We start from the raw sequence: 22,829 nt of genomic DNA, 5'->3' as shown, positions 1-22,829 counted from the left end.
ATTTTTGAAGCAGTTGTGCTAAGTTAAAGCACACTTGCAGCGACACGGTCGTGTGGCCCTTCACTTGGCACGGTGGATGATGATAGGGCTAGTTGGTAATCCATTATCGTGAGCCTACAGCGCGAAGGCTAAACGACGATATGGACAAGACAACCACAAGCGCGGACTAATAATTTAGGCTTTATTATCTAATACGCCGAAGTGATACACAGCGGAGTGAAAGAGCAATATGAAAAACATTAACTACCGAAGACAAGGCTTGCCCTTGTCACGTCTACGTCCCTCGCTTAAAGTTCGCGCTGTACACTCACGATAAGGTTTCCATTGGATTGCGACGATTTTGGTTTCCAGAGTAACGTGCGTGCTACTCGAATGCAGACAACTCTCCCGGGGAATATTTGTTAGAAAGAGCGTTGTGACGTCATTCACGCGATCCTGTGGGTACGCACAGGCAGAGTCTGTATTGTTTGTCTTGGTGCCTGGCGTTTGTTGTGCCGACATTTCTTGCTTACCTGCTTTTTTTTTTCTCCTATACTAGGTCCCGGCAGACCTTTACTGCACGATAAGCACTCTTATCAGAACTCGTTTAGAGCGTTTTCGACGCGTGATAGTGGAACGCGCGATAGGGAGACGTCGTGACCCATTCAACAGGCACAGCTTGTTCATATCCTCGCTCCGTTACATGCCAGTAGAGGCGAAGGCAAGCACAGGTGACAACGTTAGCACCGTCGCACCTTCCTGACAATGCGACCTGAAGGAGCTGTCCATGTCTCGCGGTGAGTTTCGCAGCGTCGTCTGCTAATCGTCGTCGAAAGCAAACGACATGGCCGTTGCGTAACAATAGCGTGCACCGGGGAGCGATCGCTCGTCCCATCTACGTAAGCGAGCTCCCAGCATCTACAGTACTGCACCGATTTAGCTAAGGCAAGGCGCCCTCGTCTTATCAGGTGACCAGCGCAGCTGTGCCGCCGCCTTGCGGACTCCGATTGCAGGATGCCCCGGCTGCTGTTTGCCGCCAACAATGGGGAGCGGTGACAAGACCGCGCGCCTGTGTGCGAGTTCCCTTCCTTCGGCCGGCGGTATTGCCCGCCTGGAGATCCTGTCTCACCGAGAGAGAAGAATGAAAAATGTAATAAAAGGGCGGCGAGCTGCAGGATCAGCGGCAGCTGGGACTTCGACTCCGGCATCCAAGCGACTTCAACCCCGGCGTCCAAGCGAGTGTACATTTGAGCGTGCCTGCGAATGCGTGCAAGTGTGCGTTGCCTAGGCCCGAGAACTGTGATCGCTCACTATGGATTCGTCTTGCAGCACGCCCGAGTGCTGCGACACTCCGACGTTGAACGCAGGTGAGGCGCGTGTGTTTACATAACGCCGCGTCGCTCGCGATGCTGCGAGGCCGGCAAAACACGCCCCTAAATCAGTGGAGGGACGGATCGCTCAAACGTTTCATTTCACGAACCGCGCAGTCTCGCCGAAGGCTTGAAGGCGTTTGTGCCTATTGCGGCGTAGGGTTGATAAGAACCGCGATAGGCGTTGTTGAAGTCGCCCGGACTGTTGAAGTCGCCCGGACGCACGGTAGTGATCACTCTAGTTTCGCAGTTGTCAAAAAGCGCTTTCTTAAAGCTGAAAACATGAATGTGTGGGTAGAACTAATTATAGCCACTAGCGTCCCGAAAATGAAAAATAGTCAAAGCAGTTTTCTCACATTTCTAAAATCTCCCCGCGTTTACCATCATTGTATACAGTCGGTGTAAAAAGTTCAAAGGACTGCAGGATTTAAAAAAAAACGTTACGCGTCCGGGAAATTTTGCCATTTTTGTGCACCGGTGAGCGAGCGCTCGTCCCATCTACGTAAGCGAGCTCCCAGCATCTACAGTACTGCACCGATTTAGCTAAGGCAAGGCGCCCTCGTCTTATCAGGTGACCTGCAGCTGTGGCGCCGCCTTGCGGACTCCGATTGCACGATGCCCCGGCTGCTGCTTGCCGCCAACGATAGGGATACTGCAATACCGGGATTGCAGTATCAATAAATAAATAAATAGATAAATAAATAAATAAATAAATAAATAAATAAATAAAATAAATAAGTTTTGACTGTAACCAGTGAAGCTGTACAAACCTCACGTTATTCGCATAGTCTAGTTGCATGCAAGCTTGAAATCCAAACATCATGATGGGCCCAGGGTACGGAAATTTTAAGCTCCGCATGTCGCCTGATCCGTAAACTTTTGACGGCGACTGTACCTGAGGTGGGATGCAGTGGTGGGGAGCTGAAAATTTCAGCATGGATCAGGGTTATAGCTCACTGTACAGCTCAGCGATCGCCAGAACAGGCAGAGAAGTCGTCACTGGCATGCGTGCCAGTATTCTGTGGGGAAATGGGTAGTTATGATTTCTGAACGGTGTACTGGGTTCATCGGCTCTGATGTAGCATATACCTCCCTGTGTGTGCAGTTATTAAGCAGCAACAATGAAAACGCGTTTCGCGCGCTCTACAGAATAAGTCTTGGATGCCAACGCTGCGCTATCGTCTTCTCAGCCTGTTACATCCTCGTGTTTTCCGTGATGCGCAGTGGATTACGCCACAACGACGAAACCGAGTGGTGTCCACACTCGTGGACCAGATTGTCCATTAGCCTTGCGCCCACCGCTGCCATCCAACACCACAACGGATGGAGAGCCGTGAGAAGCCCCTGCATTGCACGAAAGGATGCAATCATCGATCATTTTCGGATGCTCAGTAAAATTTCGCATCGACCTTGTGTGCTCAAAAGGCTACACTCTTGAAGAAGTTACCTGCCCGTATCCAGTCAGAACGGTCTCCGCCTGCAATCAAGAATGCATGTTGCAAGCTGGACGATCCACTTCCCCGCTGTGTGCCTTATGCGGTTAAATCGCGGTGATGTGGAACATTTCGTAGGGTTGCGCTTGCAGTTCGAAGAGGAAAGACCGACGTTCACTTTTTGCGGTCTACAGAATGCGGGTCTCCCACACTCTGTCTTTCAAGACGTAGTGTTCCCGTAAGGCACCAATAACCAGGAAAAAGAGTCCTACTACACCTATCAACGTCTTCCGCGTGTCGAGACACCGAGTTGATGCACGTTTGGTGAAAGAGCGGCGATTATAGACACCTTGCACATGACGTCACGGACGCAGCTTGTCGCCGTGATGGTCCACCAATATGGCGTCTAGGAGGACGCCAGTGCTAGTCATCTATATACACAGGCGGAACACTTGCCGGCCAAATACACAAGGCCGGCTATCCTGCAACACGATAACCACCGCTGCGCATGTAATTGTAATTGTGACCACAGGAGGATGATATTGCGGCGGTTTAAAGCGAGCGAAATTTACGTCTGCAATATGAAGAGTTGCAAGAGGTCTACGCGTGCTCTCGCGATACCACTAAGCACATGTGCTATCGACATGATTTTAATAGAAAATTAGGAGTAGCATTTTCGGTGGATCTCTTTTGGAGCTGTCACTTTCAGTGAGCGTTGATTGGCTAATCCAGCGGACTGGATGCCAGTCGCTCCAGTGAAGCGTCACGTTGGACGCGACGTCACGCAAAAGTGATCAACCGAAAATACCGCGCGTGATTCGCAAGAAAGCAGAGATGGGTATTATACATATGTGCTGCACGAAGGGAATGCGATCAATCAACCAATCGATCAAAATGTTCATTTTTGTTTGCAAGGGGTTCTCGCTTTGGAAGGCAAAGCGAAGGGCGACGTTGTGTTGAGTGCACAAGGAGTTGGGATACATGACCGGATGTCAATTTTCGAGCCGTCACCTATCTATAGCACGGGTAGAGCTCAGTTAACCATTTGATAAACCTCTCATCGACAGTCGTTCTACGGAGCTTGATTTGCAGAGGCGTCGTCGATCACGGACCGATTGCTGCGTACAATAACTGATGCCCATGTTTGACCCATATGTAATGCGACGGCTCTCTTAATTAGGAAGAGGCGGTGTGTGGAATCAGAATGTCAGCCACATGAGCCGTGGTTCCAAAAGCACTGACAAGTATGTGTGGTATAAAATACGAAAGCGAGGGTTTCTGTCCGACCAAACCTAGCACGAAAGCTCAAAGGGAACGCGTGGCCATTTCGTAGGTAAGTGATGACAACGCGCATGAATATACCTCGACCTTGAGGCTGTAAAGGCTGATCAACTTTCCGTTTCACGGATCTACTTCTTTCATTTTATGAACACACTTCGAGATTGTGTGTTTGAAGGTTATGGCAATTTTTCATGTCGTAAAAACACCTTTTTCTTGCGGACTTCAAGGCTGGTGACACTTCGTCATTCGCGATTCTGCCTCAGCTCTGTAGATTTCAGGGGTGATAAGCGTTCATGTTGGCGGCCTCAACCCTGCATATTGCAATGTTGCCGCTAGGACAACGTCGATTCGCTTTCATGAACCTTGTGAATCTTAAGGTTGATGACGGCGTCCCCGAGCTTTCTCAAATATAGCTTCCCATGTTCGCATTTCTGCAGAAATCACATAATTGAACATGTTGGCCACCGTGAGAAGCCGTAAAGAAGAAGACGGTGTGCAGACGATGTTGAAAAGGAATCAACAACAACAACGTTTTAAAAGAGCACTTTCGAAAGCTTCGATTGAAGTTGACTTTTCCGGAGGCCCATTTCTTTGATGCTACCGAATTGTGCTTTAGCTCCAGGGACGTTTGTCATACCCTCTGCAATCTTCTCTGCTATACTTCCACGCTAAAGAAGCTTTTGCCATTTTGCTTAAATATGTTCTCATATTTATTCGCTGCAATATAAGGGGCGGCGATTTTTAAGTTTTACGGCGATTTCATAAATCACCTGCGACAACTATGCGAGATTGCATAGTTGTAGTCAAGAGGTAGATTATTCAAGGAGGTGAGCATGCACGAGAAATCAAAACACATCAACTAATTCACAAAAATTCACTAATTAACTTGTTAACTTTGCGGATCGCGATTTACGAATTCTAGCCGCTGCGTTTACATGGCATAACCGCTTGGGTTGAACTTTCAGCACGACATTAGTTTCTAGATATGTTCCATCGAACTAGCGGTAAAAATTCACCGTCTTTCCACTTAATTTTCTTTTACAAAACACTCTTTTAGGCATCGAAGCACAAACGTAACTGGAACGCCCATGTATATTGTTGTACAATTTGGCACTTAATATTCCGAAACTGGTGCCATCCTGAAAACGCGACATCGTTGTCGTGTACAACTGTGAGCGTTTAATGACACTGCATTTCTAGCATTTCTTCTTTGCCAGTTGTCTTGCACGGAGTTGATCGACTACATTGAGAAACCTGTGCTGAGTCAGTGAGCACAACACGTTCCATGTGCCCTTATGTGGCACAAAAGCTTTGGGGAAGGCATTATATATAGGCACAACTTTTGCATAAAGAAGAAAAAGAAATGCTTCTGTCCGTGCCCAATATTTTTTCCGGACACAATCGTAACCCCGTTTCTGCCTGCGTTCCTGACCTTGTATTGTTCTTTGTCCTACTGCAGAGACAGGCTGTCAACGTGTGTACGAGACGAAAAAAAAGAGTGTGGGGAAATTTGTTGAATGCAGTTTGATCGTAATATTATTGCGTTTTGTGGGTAGAGCAAACTCAACAGTGGTTTTCACCAATAGTACTTCTAGGATTAGCATCTATATAGTCGTGCAACAGTACTTCAGCGTAGAATTGTTGTGTTTTATTCACCGGATAACAGTGCTGTTACAGAGCGCGTTTTCGGTAATATGTTAGCCGCACCATTAGTTTTCGCACACTCGAGCTCTGTAGTGTATTGGAAATTCGAGTGTAGCGTTCAGTGTAGCTCAAACGTTGCAGGAACGAAAGCGCCAAGACTATGAAACAGATATTGCAACCAGAACCTTGCAAACAGCGATTGGACAAAGAAACTCCCAGACGCTTGTGCGTGAACGATACGTGCAACTGACTAGAATCGTTACGCTTAAGAGATAAACGAGTGCATTCAACTTCCATAACAAACCGGATCTGCAGAAATCCGCAAAGAGGAGGAAGTTTCGCTAAAAAAAAAAGTATCTGAACCAAATTTCTCAATTTCGCGCAGAATTAATTTGCTCCAAGAGGACTGACTCTTGGGCTAGTTGGTCAAGCATTATAATTATGGTTATAGCACCCGTCATTGTCTACACTGTTCCTTTGTGTTCATGTATTAATTAGCGCTAAATTACCATAATACTGATTTGCTATGTTACGGAGATCTTGCGCAACGAGTTGGCTATTGATTTCACCTCGCACTGCAATCCGATAGCCTATAGGTTTAACTAATTACCACAATAATTGACTAGAAATCGACTCGTTCTACGACTTTTTCTTCAACTGCGAAGCTTTCCTTCTCAGAAACCCGTATTGGTTTGGCTTTTGTAATGTCTTGCTACACTCTTGTAGATGGTACTTTTCTTTCCTCCTTCACTGAGCTCTCACGCAGCTACAGACTACAGACAAGTACTGTGCGTGGCATCCTTCATTTCCAAGCAGAATACGCGAACCTACATCCTCCGAGATCAAGCAATCTTGGAGGCCACGGCGATGTCACGTCCGCTTATACGGCTAGCCCTCCACACGTTTTTCTGTGTAACATAGAAATCATGATAATAATTGTGGTTTTACGTGCCAAAACCACTTTCTGATTATGAGGCACGCCGTAGTGGAGGATTCCGGAAATTTCGACCACCTGGGGTTCTTTAACGTGCACCTAAATCTAAGTACACGGGTGTTTTCGCATTTCGCCCCCAACGAAATGCGGCCGCCGTGGCCGGGATTCGATCCCGCGACCTCCATAAGTCATGATGTGTATTTACAATGAGTACAAACTACAAATAGATGATGGGCTAACTACTCACCGCTATCGGGCTAAGACACCCTACTGAGACACCCCCCCCCCCCCTTCCCAGAGAAGTCCAACAAAAAAGCAAGCGCTGTTTGGTAGCGCCTAAAGAAAGTGTTATCTCTAGCTTGTGCAATGAGGTCGTGGCGAGATGGTTAAGGCCGACTTGCGCTCAATTCGCACGGACTTCCGCACGCGTGCGGAAAACTGCACATGTTGCCCACGTTTGCACAAATTTTGGTTTACGCTGCTCATGCGGTCCCAGTGTAAACCGAAATTTGCGCACCTGTGCGCCATACGTGCAGTTTTCCGCACGTCCGCACCCGGGCGAAAGACCACACAGATTGACCACACAGCTCGGCGCCGCAAGCTGCATGCACCACGCGCGTGTGGCCATGCGAGAAATTGCTCATGTCGAACACATGAACACAAATTTAGGTTTACACATGTGGTTTACAATTTACGTTTACACATGTGCAATTTTGCGCACGGCCGCACGCGTGCGGTTTGCGGCCATGGGCGGCTCGAGCATAAATAAGTCAGCCCTTCCGCACCTCTTGAGACCGTAGGATTGTTATCAGATAGGTTTCCTGCGGGCGCCCCTTTATGTCTCGTAGTAATCGCAAGCAATTTTAGATGAGCGCTATTGAATAATCCTTAAGATGGCTCTCACCATGCCGGAGTACCGGCTAGCATGTCGCAGTCCCTAAGTTAAGCACGGAATAAACGTGAAAGCTGCTGTCACTTGTTTACATTTTCAGCAAGTGCATTCACTTCCTATAAGGTGAGCACCGCGCATCTGCCGCTGCCACAAGCCTCGGGAGCTTATGTTCATGTAATACGCTTATATTTGGCAGGAGTGGGTCATTGTCTGGGTTCGTGTAATGTACGCGTCCTTTCTCTGCGAGAATACGAGAGACGAGGCACTTATACGTGCAGTTGTGAGAACGCCGAATACGCTTCCAGGTAAAGCTGACTCGTTCTGTGCACATCCTAACCTATAACACGTCAACATTTCTGAAGAAGCGTTCTTGCGAATTTAGTATGGTTAACGTATTCACAATGAACACAGTAAACTCCCATTAAGGCGAACACGGCCGCTCAAGCAGAATTTTTTGCATGTCAAGAACACAGTGGGAACATTTGTTCTTTTTTTTCCTTTCTTAGGTCAAAATCAAAAGAAATCACCTAACACAAACAATATAATTCGACAGCGTCGAAATATCGCGGCCGCTGCGCACTGAGGCCAACTACCCGGCTGAGCTAGAGGCCCTGACCGGCAGACTTGGCGGAAGCGAACCTTCTAGATGTAAGAAGCGAACGCGAGTTTCTGTAGACACAAACAGCCAAACGATGGCACGGAAACTGGCAGGCCTGACGTCGAAAAACCGCGTTGGCGTTGCGCTGCTGAGCTCGAAGGTCGCGGGTGCGATCCCGGGCGCGGCGGCCGCATTTCGATAGATGGCGACATGAAGAAACGCCCCGTGTTCTCATAGTTAGCTACACGCGTTAAATAACCTTAAGTGGTCAAAATTAACGCGTAGGTACTCCACACTACGGCGTGCCTCATAAGCAGATCATGCTTTTGTCACGTATATAAGACCCCAGAATTTATTTGGATTTCTTGGCAAAATCGGAGGCGAGTATTACCACCGCCTCACACTAAACTGAACAGAGCTGAGTCCGTTACTTGGAGGCGACTACAAACAGAAACTTATACGAGTCCCGTGCAACTAAAAACTTTCTACCCCGATATATACGAGAGTGACATGAGCAAGCTATGCAAGTCTGTTAGAGCCACCCTTAAACACATGTTGTGGGGATGTGAAATATACCAAAATAAAATGGCAGTCTCCCCAGAAAATCTACGGGCACGGTGGTCGGCCGTGCTGCTCAGCTCAGAACTCCAAGACCAACTTTGGGCCGTCCAGCGAGCCAAGGATGCCGCACGGGAGCAGCAGCTCCCAGTGCCCATCTAGACGGCCCCAGGCCCGGGCCTCCCAATCGCCGGATTCCAAATAAAGTTATCACATCACATCTTGACACGGCCTAGCTGCGTATATACATAATGATAATATTCTTAATCCTTTAGTGAAGCTTTCCTCGCAACATGAAACTAAAGAATGTTTTTTTTTTCAGCCTTGGTGAAGAGTCAGCTTCTGTGACAGCGAACACATTTGCATAATGCCGAAAAGGAGCAGTTACGCAATAGCTCCCCTTTTATCGCATATGCACAATGTCAGCGCAAACTCCAGCTTGACGATGTAGGACAGGAGTTGGACCATCACCCTCGAGTTTGCATTGTCAAGCTTTTGGTCAATTAGAACGTTATGTACTAAAGTGCCCCCAATTCGAAGCGCAGAACGTCAGAAATTAATAGATGGACTTCGGCGCAAGATGGCGCCACACTCGAATGCAAGCGACATTTTGTTCCCGCAAGGACAGTGGACAATAATACATCTTTAATTCTATAGATGACTTCTGTAAAAACAAACTTCTAATAAGAAACAGATTTTCAGCGCCCCTTTGAGGGGCGCTGAAACGTTGATCGGACTAAATAAAAAAAAAAAAAAACGGGATCGGGATCGGGATCGGGATCGGGATCGCACTAAAAAAAAAAAAAAAAAAAAAAAAAAAAAAAAAAACGGGATCGCACTAAATACGTTGAGCCTGTACGAGCACCTGGGGCGCGCGGCTGACGACTCGGCACAGCCTAGACCAATCGCGCGAGGCGAAACAGAACACAAACTGAACGCGCGTTTCGAAAAACAGTATCCGATCGCGCCCCTAAGCGCAATTATGGGTTTCTTTCCTTTCATAATGTTGAGGGCTCCTAGGATAATCGACAACTCTTCCGGGGTACATAGGCTCGCTATTTCATGGATCGCGCGAAAGGGAACAACCTACCTTAAAGGGATACGGAGACAAAAGTTGGTGGCGGGTATTTTGCGTCAGAACAAAAGTTGAACTGCTGAAAATGACGAATACAATAAGCTACTTTGAAAAAAAGGAAGGACAAACAACTTGTTTTGTTTTTTTTCGATTTTCTGTTGCGCCTTGCTTCCAAGCGGCCGCCGGTAGCACCTAAAATTTGACGTGATAACACGCCCCCCCCCCCTCCCCCCCCCCCCCCCCTCCCGCGCGCGCGGCCAAGGTCAGCCACAGCCGTCGCAGGCAGGCTTTCCGGAGTGTCGGTCCCTTGCAGCGTTCGTTTATCGCCGTCGGCGATGTTCGCACGTGGTCCGCCTGAAACCTTATCCCGCCGGTGCTCCGCGCAGGTGGTGCGCGTTACACTCGCGTTCCCACGGTCGTCGATCGGTATTGACGCATTCGTCGCGGCGGAAGCAAATGCCCAGACATCACTGCGCCCAAGGTTGTCACAACAGCAACGTCGGTCGTGACACGCCGTCGCACACGTTTCCCAGAGACGAGAAGGTGCGCAAACTTTGGATACGCGCCTGTCAGCCACCACGCCCAGCATGGAGACTTCTAAAAAATGGCTTCATTTGCGCGGACCACTTCGTCGACGATGATTATGCGACCAGCCCGGATGTGCTGAAAAGCCTCAGCATGCCACTCAGAAGGCTCCTGTTGAGGCAATACAATTCAAAGAGCGCGTGCTTAGTGATGCATTTGTAACTCTCAGCTGTGTTCGCCACCTTCTGTTGCTCTGCGCAACAGATCCTCTCTCTTTCTGTAGGCATGTAGCCGCAGCGGTGACCGCAGGGGCACCTGTTGAAAGAAGGGAAATTACCCTTTCATTGGCTGTGCAAGAACAGATATTCACGGGTTGTGACAGAAATTGCTCACCCTGCGGATGCATGTTTCTGTCACAAAACAAAATATTCATGTTGTGTACACTCTCTCTGCGTCTAATATTGAATTAAAGCATATGAGCGCTGTTTTATTTGATCAAATATACGAAACGCAGCCAGTGAATGAACGCCAGACAATAGCATGTATGTGTAGTAATCTAAAATGCGCAGCGCATTTACATTGCCTTTTCACACGTTGGTTTTCAACCTGAAGCAAAAAATGACGGATTTTCATAGGTCTTTGCATGATCATGCGTCGGGTTTCATGACTTAATTGTTCGCGCAGCATTTCGCTAGTAAATGTCACAGCCAAAGTGTTTCCTTTCTCTATGGCTACAGAATCGATGTATAGCTGAGTGATCTGGTCGACGGGTCCCTAGCGCAGCCGCCCATCTCAACGAGTTCAACCAGTAAATTACTTCTAATGGCGTGAATGTGACAGTAGCCGTAAACACAGGGCTATGAAACGGCTGGAAAATTCTACGCATGCCGTGCCTCGTCGCGCAAAAACTTACCTACGCTGTCGAAAGCCGACAGCGTAGGTAAGCACGAAGCGACGAGCTACGACGGTATACCTACAATTCAGCCGTAATATCCGCCTTTCTGTCTCAACATGCATCACGAAACTAGGCATCTTACATCCTACGTAGCATAACTTTACGAACCTCTGCTGCTGCACTTCAAGTTTACTCGAAAAAAAGCTTACCATCTTGCTGGCGCGGGCTGCCGGACCGGCACGTCTATGACAGCCTGCTCTTCTTCGTCGCTTGACGCGGAAGGCTCGTAACCGTAAGCGGTTATATTTCTTGCCAAGACGGAACGGTCCTCGTCTTCGGACGCGTGCTCATCGCTGGCAGAGGCACCAGAACCCGAATCCATGCTCGCGATGGCGGCGCGCCTCGAATGACCGCGGCCGGCCGGCTGGCTGTCCGACGAGGGCTACGTGACGTCACGCCTTCCAACTCGCTTGGGCCGGGCGGCGTTGCGCGCGCCCACAGAAACGCCAAAGGCCATCCGCTGAAAAATGAGCTAAGTGACTGCTTGTTTTCGGTGTACTCGCACACTGAGGACTCATTTTCAGTATTTTCGTAAAATGTTCAGATTTTGTGTCCGTATCCCTTTAAGTGAGTGAAAGCTTTATTCTAAATGTCCGGCGATTTGGGCGGGGTGGGGCCATAATCACCCCAGCCTAGGTGACGGCCTCGAGTCCTTGGACTCGGGCGGCTTCCTCGGCGTGCCGGACGGCCCACAGTCGATCAGCGAGGTCGTGGCTGAGGAGGGCCGCCTCCCAACACGCCCCTCGGTTCGAGACTGCCATGTCTACCCCGTTCGTCGGGGACTCCTGCTGCTCGCTACCGGTGCATGCCCACAGCATGTGCTGCAGCGTCGCTCTGGCTCCGCACGCTTTACAATCGTCGGACGAACAAATGTCGGGGTAGCAGAGGTGAAGGATCGCCGGGTTCGGATATGTGCGTGTTTGCAATTGCCTCCAGGCAACCGCCTGTTTCTTGTTTCGTTTGGCGTGCGGTGGTGGGCATTTACTTCTGTTCAATCTGTAGTGTTGCGTGATGTCTCTGAAAGTGGTCATGCGATCCCCCCACGTCCACTCCCGCATCGCTCTTGCGGTGGGCGAGACGTCGGGATTGCCGGCGGGCGCCGCAGCAAGGCATGCAACCTCCTTCTCGATAATTTGTTTATTTGTATTATTTTATTATCAACCTGCCATGGTTGTTTAGTCGCTATAATGTTGGGCTGCTAAGCACGAGGTCGCTGGACGGAATCCCGGCCATGGCGGCCGCATTTCAATGGGGGCGAAATCCGAAAACGCCCGGGCACTTAAATTTAAGCGCACGTTAAACAATCTTGGGTAGTCCAAATTATTCCGCAGCCCCCCACTACGGCGTTCCTCATAATCAGGTCGTGGTGTTGGCACGTAAAACCCCATAATTTATTATTATTAAGTTTTGACTTGAAGCCCTTGAACAAAACATCTTAAAGCAGAATTGTTATAGCGGACAACTGTGCAACGTCATTCCTTGCTTATTCTGTCGGACTCCGTTATAACGCAGTGTCAGCAACGTCTCTGTGTGTTTTCTTTTTCTTTTCTTTTCTGTCTTGTTGTTTCTTTTGGGGGGGGGGGGGGGTTGCGGGGGAATATAAGACCCGACCTTCACATCTCCAATGTTGCGTGCAAACATATTTCAGAAAGCTGAAGAGCCGAGTACAAAAGCTTGGAGGGACACCTGCACGACAATCACATGCACGTTCCGCGTCCACCGCTTCCTATGACAGCCAGCAGGTTTCCCATTGTGGAGAAAGGTAAACAAAGCATGTCCAAGTCTGCAGGTGTCCCTTGAACGTGCACGGGCAAATAGAAATTTCTGCAGCACACGCATACAAGACGGCCGTGTTGCGCACGTAGGCTCACGTGACCTACTTGCAAGGTTGTTTTTGTTCTTTCATTTTTTTCCCCAGCTAAATCAATCAAGCTTGCATGCTTGGCGCGAACCCCGAGTAGATGACACTGACACACACACACGCACATCCTCTATATATATATATATATATATATATATATATATATATATATATATATATATATATATATATATATAATCTGTTATAAAGGCTGTGTCGACTCCTTTTACCGCCATTTATATACTCCTAGGGTGTCCTGATAACGTAATATATGAGAGCAGTCTTGGCTTTACAAATCAGCAGTGTGGTCGATGCATATTTCAGAAAGGTGACAATACGCAGGCTGGCTGATACGCAGACAGCATGTTGAAACTGGCGCTCAAGAGGATAAGTATCGCTAGAAATACAAAGTAAGAAATTCCTTCGTGTGCAATCCTAGCAAATGCCTCGTTGTAGGCGCTGTTCACGTTTTTGCCGATGCGGGTGTAATGAGCAAATCGTTATACAAGCATAGCGTTCGCCAGACTGAAGACGAGGGCTGGCAGTGCCCTATTCATACCTGCCAACCTTTACGATTTCATCGTGAAATGACCTATCAATACGATTGTCGTATTGAAATCGCGGTGTATCGAAATTTTACGATGTTTCATTCGCGTCTAGTTAAGAGCAACCACTGACTTCGGAAGAATTCAAATACGTTGGCTGATCGCTTTTTCAGAGCCCGATTCTTCGGACCTGCCCACACCAACGACATGAAGTTATAGAACAAAATGTGTAGTAACGGCGACCCAAATTTCGGCTGCCCATTACACGAATATTTCATAAACACTGCAAGAACGTTTCTCTTTGGCTGTGATGCACATCATTCTTGCTGCGACTGCATAGAGCTGAGGGCCTGTTCACAGTGTCACTGCAGAAAAAAAAGCGAATGTCAGCGAATCCTTTATAAACAATCAACATGTTCTATAACGAAACGACATTTAGTAGATATCGCCAAACATTAGAATTTTTCGGCTTTGACTGCGGTATTTCTTTTATTCTAAGGTTGGCACGTCTGCTTATCGAACATGCACACGGCCATAACTACGTCGCTGGTCGACTTCAATGGTGGCGTCAGGGGTGACTGCAACCCTTCCTCTCTTCTTGGCGTCGCACCTGATATTTTCTATGAAAAGGAAAGGAGACAAACACTGGAATCTGTAATGTGGGACGAGCAACGACATTTCTGTCTCAACTCTTTGTTGTGCCTTTTTAAGCACGAACCGCGTTCTCTTCAATCACATATATGTCATGTTTGAATTTTTCCCAATCCCTGAGCGGAGTTCTATTTCGGCCTTTAGCCATAATCGTTCTCTTTTGCTCGAGCAGTCGGACGGAAACAACCCTTTTCCCCTTGCTGGGCACAACAAAAAGGGCAAGAAGATTAGTCATACGAACTCTTATTTAAAACATGGCAACGAAAGTAGCACTGATACATACGTTATACGTTTGCAAAACTGTACTACATGTTTCTCGAAAACACACATTCGTAAGCCACTTTCATTTGATATTAAAGCTGGTCTGAAGTGCCGGACTTGCCGTCAGTGGCGTTTTGTGACGTCATGAAGCATGAATTGTAGGGTTGTACTTGCCAAAACCATTTAACGAACCCCCAATGCACGGGACACAGGCGTTTTTGCATTTCGCCCCCCATCGAAATGCAGCCGCCGCAGCCGGGATTCGACCCCGTGACCTCGTGCTTAGCAGCACAACTCCATAGCCGCTAAGCCACCGAAGCGGGTGACGTCATGAATGGCGACACTTTGCTGTCGTCACGTAGCAACAAGGCTATAGGTGTGATGCTGCTCCTCATAAAGAGCGCTGTGGATGCGCTTTACCTCTGCTGCGTGGCAGCCATAGCGATAGCGGGAAAGGGTCGGAACGAGCCAGTGTATCATGACGTCATGACCCACATGCCTTCTGGGTACCGAAACCAAAATAAGTTCGTGGAAACAAGTATTGTAGAAAATTATTTACGGCGCTTTGGCAATTGTCCGTTTTTTTATTTCTTGTTATCCCCCCCGCGGGTATGAGGGTGGTGACTATAATTTGACGCAAAGAAGTCGGGAAAACTAATTTAAAGCCGTTTTGCGTGCCGAACACGTAGCTTCATTGGCATACGACTTCATTATTATAACAGTGCGCAGTGCTGCTGCAAGCGCTGTCGAGAAAGCAAGAACATACTATAGTGAAAAATATATTGACCATTCTTCCATTTCACCAATCACAGGTGAGCTTGGCCAGACACAATACTAAGCGTTTGGCTTAATCCCAGTTCAGAGGCATTGTGGTCAACAAACACGCAACTACAATGCTACTAATAAAACACCGGTAGCCTCAATATATTTTTTTCCTTCCCATCTTTTCCTGTCGTAGCTTCGCGACTCGGACATTACGCCGTACGGTGTAACAGCTTTGCCCATGGTGGCCATTCGCAACAAGCAGTGTTGGCTGCTTTGCTGCAGACACTCTGCCGACATCCACCGACGTTACTCTCAAAAGGTTCAAAGCTCGCGCTGTGGTAGAGCCGACAGACGAGGCGACATGAGCTGCGTTTACATCAAATGGACAAAGGCGGGTATGGGCGCCCTTGTCGCGGGCGGCAGTCTTCGGGGTCGTGTAAACGCTGGCAGGTCGGGTCGGAGGAGCGTCGAACCTAGTTCATCTCAGCCGCCTGCAAAGGCTGAATCGCCCAACCCATTTGGCAAGAAGCATGTCGACCAAGGCATGCTCACTTCGTTATACCAGACGGGAGCCGTCTGCACTTTGTCTGCACTATGCACGTGACGCAGGGCAGACCTACAGCCTGTAGCACAATGATTATTACAGCATCCACAGCATGGTTTCTCTTACGCTGGCTGTATTACCTGGACAATTTTACTCACAGGAAGTACAATTCTACCAGGAAATGAGCATGCGTTTGGCTATTAAGCTGCCAACAGAAATTCGTCCTTCGACATCACTTCATAATGTCACCGCGCCTGGTTTCAACTATCTACAATTTTTTTTAATGCATTTTGATTATTTCACGCTCGCTACATCTTGCTTCAATTCGCTCCTGCCATGGCGCCCTTAAGGCACCGGTATGTAAAGCAAATAAAAGAAATAAAAGCGTTCATTGCAAATGGTAGGGAACGAAAGTGAGGGCAAAGGAAATGGTGGAGTTAAGCAATAATCAAAATAGAAAAAAAATGAATTACCAATCGCGAAACAACGCGAATTAATGTGGGAGTGATGACAATTAACGATACAGTTATACAGAGGGATGTGACGAAAACATGATGTGGTGTCAAGTAACTTTCAATCTTATACACCTTTGAGCATATATGCTATTCGGAATGTGCATTGGTCTGTTAATTCTAGCCCCGTGACATGAAGTGGCAAGATCCACAACGGTGATAGGCTAACAGTCGGGAGAAACCCGAGTGCACTATCTGTTATGCAGCCAAAGACTCTCGACTGAAGGACGCATTGCTCCCTCTTTCAGGATGGGAGCGCGAGAACGAATGATTTGTGGTAGTTATTGACAAAATTTGACGTCATCAGTTGCTCTCCCCACCCACAGGAAAGGTATTGTTTCCATTACTCGCCCTTACCATCGCCAATACACCTGCAGAACAAAATGGTTATTTAGGCGCTGGTGAAGACTCCTGCAGAAAGCCAACTATAGACTGGTGTTTATATTCTGGCTATTTCACTTCTGCAAACGCAAAAGCGAAATGCCGTAGGTTAAGCGAAATTCCGTAAGTAATGATACATTCGTCACCTCATGACGCCTCGGCCTCTATCCGAGATCAGTTTGCGACCTCCGCGGCCACGGGATAAAAAAGCGCCGTATGGAGCGCAGTCGATAACAAAGAACTCCTATCGATGAAGTGAACACAAACCAATCGCTTCGGTTCCGCTCTCCGGCGTCGTCTGCTTCTCGCCTCGCACTGCGCAAGCGCCCCTACTGCTCGTTTTGTTTTATTTTGTTATCCTGCCGGTATCGATGGCCGTGCGAAAGCGCAGCGAATGTGGAACGGCGCGAAAGGCTGCCGCGGCTGCACAAGCAGACGACGACAACGAAAACAAAATGACAGCAACGCCGGCTGCCGCCGTGGCGTGGCGCAGCGAGCGTCAGCGCTCTCGTGCTGCGGCAGCAGCCAGCAGCAGCGAAGCAGGTGGCACCGGCGGAAACATGGCGGCACCGGACACAACGGTGGGGTCGCCGCCTCCCCAAGATTCGGAAGACGCCCGCCTCCGGGTCTCGAAAATTCTCGCCGAAGACGTCGAAGCCGCAGACCTCCAGTGGTCTCTGTTCGTGGCCGCGCTGCGCTCGTACCGTTACGACACCGTGCTGCGACCTTTCCCAACGTCGTTCGCTGATCAAGCGACAGACACGAAGCGCATCGACGAGCTTCGCGACGTGGCTTCCAGAGTTCCGCCGCTTGGCGCCCTGTTGCCCGCCGGCTGTGATGGCGCCAAGTCATCAGCAGGCACCGCCGCGAAGGGAGTTCCTCGGGAGTCCTGGGAGCTGCTACTCTGGGTCCTCACGTGCGGCGGCGTCCGTCTCAGGTCTCGAAGGAAGGAGGACGTCCCCGAACTGAGCGGTGACTCTGCCGTCGACGCGGTCTTCGAGGTCGAGCACAGCCCGCAGGTCGACCGGCGCTTCGAGGGCGCCCGCGGAGACCGCGAAGTCTTCTTCGCCTACCACGGCTCGCGGTTGGACAACTTCTACTCGATCCTCCACAACGGCCTGCTGGCCCACATGAACAAGAACTCGTTGTACGGCACCGGTACCTACCTGTCGAGCGAGCTGAGCGTCTCGGCCACCTTCAGTCCGGCAGGGTACGGCTGGCAGCACTCGCGGGTCAGTCCCGAGCTCTCCTGCGTGGCCATGTGCGAGGTGGTCGACCATCCGGACGTCAAGTGCCAGGACAGGTGCAGGAGCAGGCCCTCCAGGGCCTACGCCGAGGACTCGATGGGAGGCAAGGTTCCGGAGAAGTACTACCTCGTGCAGAACAACTCCGTGGTGCGCGTCAAGTACCTGCTGGTGTACACGGCGGTTCGGCCGCCGCCCACGCCGGACGTCTTGCCGGCCGGCACGGTGAGGCCCGGGAACAGGGCCTACTACTCGCCGAGTTGGCACGACTTCCTGTGCAAGAACAAGTCGTGGCTCATGGTTGCCGCGTACGCGGCGCTTCTGTGCGGCATCGGGCTGTCAAGTTCGCGCGTGGGTCACAAGCTCATGGTGAAGCTGTTCTACTGGTGACGAAAGCTCGGCGCCGGTCGGCCTGTCCGTCTCTTGTCTTTGACACGGACTAAAGAATGGTTAACATGGGAAATTGGTGGGCGTCCGCAGGTGTAACCTCACGCCTAAAAAAACGCAAGGATCGATGTTCCCACAGAAGCGAAACGGGAAAGCGAGAAGAGGAAGAAATTGGCGTTGGAGGCCGATACCTGACCTCCGATGACTACTATGATTTTTTTTTTTTTTTTTACTTCCAACACTAGTCGCCAATTTTCATAAGAAAGACACTTTAAGAATTTTCATCAGTGTGAAAAATGTGTGACAGGGTGTGGCGCTAAAAGTGCCTTTGTGATACAAATTAAGGGGCCATCTGCCACGGACGTGGTATCGTGGCAGCTGTCATTACGTCGTGTCCGCTCTATCCAGCTCGTGAAGTGCCTTATCGAGTGGCCGGTGGGCTTAATATTAGCCGCCGTTTGTTAAAACAGGGTGTCCTCTATTTTTTTTTTTTTTTCTATTACCGTGTGCTGTCATCTTGCTCAAAATAAGGTGTAGCTGTCGACGCGTATTGTACAGACGTATTATTCTAGAACGACGTAGTCAACGTTATAGGCAACGTTGTTCTAGTGGTTTCTCAGCCTCCTTCTTCACGTACAGTACAAATGTTTTACGTCGTATCTGCAGGTTATTTCTTTACGCCTAGATAAATTTTTCTTTTGTTAGCGTGTTTCAAAAACCTTGGCTAGGACAACCGCACGAAGGTCATTGGACCATCGCCGTGTAGATTTTTGTTACGTAATTTTATAGAACACGCCGGCACTCTGATGTAGCGCCAGCGTTCTACTCGTCGTTTTTACTCAGACTGTTCTCTATCTTTTAAAGGGAACACTGCTCACACATACGGTTGCGGTAATATATTTTCTTCTTCTTCGTCCTCAGTTTTGTAGGCTTGCTGCAGATTCGCAGCTTGCGCTTGTTGCTCAATCACTTTTCCTTTTTCTCATTTTGTTCCCCATCTCTCTCTCTTTCATTTTTCACGGAAGTGCTACGAACCTCGAATTCGTGAGCCAGCGCGGTTCGTATCTGTAATGCCGTGACGCGCTTGTACGGCACGCATGTCGTAAACTAGCATGCACCGTCTAGGCTGTGCTGCTGGTTGGCATCTTTACAATGTCGGCGTCTAACAGCTTCCTTTCAAAATGTCTCGGTAAACGCCGGCCGTAACTTTCGTTTTTCTTTTTCGTCCTTCAAAACTCTCGCGTTGAATATTGCATGGCGTAGTTACGCCCTGTAGTTATTAAAAAAAAAAAACACCGAGGAGTCAATAAACTCTCTACTTTATTCACGTTCATGTGTCTCTCTTGCTTTGACTCTGTCGTTCTCCTTCAAAGCACACCATTTGCTTCTCATCGATTGTTTACTCGCCAGTGCTTTCAGTTCTATACCCGCCTTCTGAACATGCGTCGGCTGCGTTTATGTTACACACGTACGCAGACGTCTTTCAGAACGCTTAGAGGCTGCTGCCTGGCTGTCTATAGACTGTAGCTGGAGTCTCTTCAATAATACTGTCACGTACGACTTTGTGCCGCTGTGGACACAAGGAAGTTGGGAGGTGAAGAGGAGGCTGAAGTGTCTCGAAGATCGGTAGATGGTGTTACCCTGGCCACTGAGCGACAACCTTGTAACTGTATATATTGTAAATATCTTTCCTGCCCGTAACATTACCCTAACAATACCACACGTGTACGCGATATTTATACTCGCGAACAACTTCCCTAGGCAATGAAGGGAAACATGATCTTGAATTGTAGCGCGAAGGGTGGTGGTGTTACCCTGAAAGCACTACAATTCAAGATTGTGTTACCGTACCAAATCTCCCAACTTTATATCCTTTTGAATGAAGGGAAGGCATGAGGGCCGGAACTTCTGCACATGTATTACTGCGCCAAGTAGTGCGGAAACGTTTGGCAGAGTTCTTGGTTTCTTAGAGCAAATACTGAATCTGCGTAGCCCCCACGTTCTGCGACGGTTTAGCATTGAACGTGAAAAAGAAACACGTAAAAAGTCGAATTTCACACTCATCTGTGTGTTTTGTCTTATGTTGCTGTTACTTAAGCTAACACGTATGAATATGCAGGGCTATCTTCAGGAGCGCTTTCACTTTCGCACGATTTGCCTCCGTAGCTTTCCATTCGCGGCTACATAAAGTTGATCGCGGGTATAGCACGGCATAAAAAAGAAGGGAAAAAAAAAACGAGTTTCATAAGGCACACTTTGTTCTCGACTAACCGACCCCGCCCCCCGAATTCCTTGAAGTTGAGTACGTATCCTTCATTTGGAATCATCATGCCTACCTTATAAAGAAGCCTAACACTGCGACGTAGAGCTGTTTGCTTCATCAAACAAGAAAAAAAAAAAAGCTACCGAAGATCATCAAGCAAAACGGAAACAAAACCGTAACTTAATCTATGCTCGAAAAAGCAGGCACTTCAGTTCGTTCTTTTTCCCCGCAAGCTTTGCTACAATCACTCGTTATGCGCTGCATTTCAAACCAGCCAATCGCGTATCCTCGCGACGCCATCACCAACTCCAAGTAACGGTCTGTATATTCGCCCGTAGACTGAAGCCCGAACATTCTGAAGCGCTTTCCAAATCTATGAACACCCGTTCTTTTGTAATATCTGCACAATTTTTCATCGTCGTCAGACGCATTGCAGCGCGGTTGAAATACGACATTGTCCTTTGTCGTTGCGCTACCCTATGTAACGCCTGCCAGGATTTTAGGGTACTAGAACGATTAAAAAACGAAGACAGGAAATGTAGCAAAATTCCTTATAGATTCGATGTTTCTAAAAGTCACATTGATTAGTTAATATTGTTGGGGCCTGCTGACTGTCGCGTCACCTATGGACAAAACTGCAAAACGGCAGTATAGTTCGCGCACAACAAATGGGATCTATGCACGCCCGTCAGCAAAGTCGAATGAACTAAGACCCTCGTAATTACGAAAACGCTTTATTTAAAGCTATTCGTTGTCCTGACTGCAGTGCGTGCAGATGAAAACGAAAAAAATAATAAAAAATAATAATTTTATCGGTTGTAAAGTGCATGCATCCGCCGTCGTTGCTCAGTGGCTACGGTGTTGGGCTGCTGAGCACGAGGTCGCGGGATCTAAGCCCGGCCACGGCGGCCGCATTTCGATGGCGGCGAAATGCGAAAACACCCGTGGTACTTAGATTTAGGTGCACGTTAAGGAACCCCGGGTGGTCGAAATTTCCGGAGTCCTCCACTACGGCGTGCCTCATAATCAGAAAGTGGTTTTGGCACGTAAAACCCCATAATTTAAAAAAAAAAGAGTGTATGGTGTGTACTTTTAAATTTTGTTTCCACCGGCAGGCGCGTGTACAAATTTCAAATCTCCCGCCATTCAGCCTCGCCTGCCCGCTTGTAGTTTAGTTTTTTGGGGATCGTTTGTAAGCACGCGGTGTTCCAAAACTTACGGCTCGGCGTGAGTGACCTTTGCTGCTTGTAAAAGAGCAAGACTTGCCACTTGAGTCTTGTTACTGTGAATGGTCGCGTGTCTTGCGCGGGTGCGTGAGGGTGAGGCTGAATTGATCCTTCCGGTCCCGAGTTGTACGTAGCCCGTTGCCATGGCTACACCCAAGAGGCAGGAGAGAGAGGGGGGGAGGGAGGGTGCATATGGGGCTCACGCTACGCACTCGCACCGAAACGGGACATTCTGTTTTGCGTGACTGCACTCGGTTCTCTGGCGTACCTGTGTGATTGTGTGTGTTTGTGTGATGTTGAGGATTTCATACAGCGACGATGTGGAATGGGAGCGCTACCTGAGAGGTAACCTCGGGAAAAAGTTACGCTTATTTAATGTCGATGAATTCGGGCACGCTGAGCGCCTTATTACTGGAGCGTAGGAAAAGAGACATTCTTTAGCAAACAGCGCGAATAACGGGACGCAGAAAAGAGGCACACGACAGAGGCGCTTCTGTGTACCGTCATTCGCGCTGTTTGCTAAAGAATGTGTTCGTGCCATCGAGCCCGGCTAGCCACTATTCTGAAGGAAAAGAGAGTTGGGCGTCGAAATGTTTTGCACAAAGGCAGGCAACACAGTCACATGACGAGAACGTTCAAGGCGCAACGAAAAGACGCAAAACATAGGAACTACAGGACAAGACGATTACTCGCGACTGAAGCATTTTTTGAAGAAGCTTCAAGTGTGTACGCGTATAGAAGTGATCGCGGAAGTGGTGCAAAGCAAGCGATAAAAAATCAAAATGATATACCGATATTTCAGTATATCGTTCCTACGGTACATCGGTATTCTTTATATTCAATAAATTATTCAGTTGCCAGTAAGCGTATTGCCCTGACGTTCCTCTATCTTCCTTATTTTTCGTTGCTCTTCAAAAGTTCTCATGATGAATGTCAGCCAACTAC

General features: G+C 48.5%; 2 protein-coding genes across 2 annotated transcripts in view; both read left to right on the top strand.

Moving 5' to 3' along the window:
* Window positions 1–998: 998 nt before the first annotated feature.
* The window catches only part of LOC126539452 (1-phosphatidylinositol 4,5-bisphosphate phosphodiesterase delta-1-like), a 75,469-nt gene continuing 53,638 nt past the window's right edge, over window positions 999–22,829 (top strand). Inside the window, exon 1 of the mRNA XM_050186294.3 lies at window positions 999–1,346. Within this exon, the coding sequence (XP_050042251.1) occupies window positions 1,292–1,346 (55 nt within the window). The 5' untranslated portion in view covers window positions 999–1,291. The remainder of the gene's footprint in view (window positions 1,347–22,829) is intronic.
* LOC126539455 (protein mono-ADP-ribosyltransferase PARP16-like) lies at window positions 17,121–19,726 on the top strand. The gene has a single exon (XM_050186302.2). The coding sequence runs from the start codon at window positions 17,136–17,138 to the stop codon at window positions 18,396–18,398; it is 1,263 nt and encodes a 420-aa protein (XP_050042259.2). The 5' UTR covers window positions 17,121–17,135; the 3' UTR covers window positions 18,399–19,726.

This window comes from Dermacentor andersoni, chromosome 11 (genome assembly GCF_023375885.2).
Source record: "Dermacentor andersoni chromosome 11, qqDerAnde1_hic_scaffold, whole genome shotgun sequence".
Taxonomy (NCBI): Eukaryota; Metazoa; Arthropoda; class Arachnida; order Ixodida; family Ixodidae; genus Dermacentor; species Dermacentor andersoni.
Note: the sequence above shows the minus strand (reverse complement) of the source record. Positions and strands in the feature narration are given on the sequence as shown.

Coding starts and splice junctions, on each gene's coding strand:
- LOC126539455 (XM_050186302.2), top strand. CDS start 17,136: ATGGCCGTGCGAAAGCGCAGCGAATGTGGAACGGCGCGAAAGGCTGCC.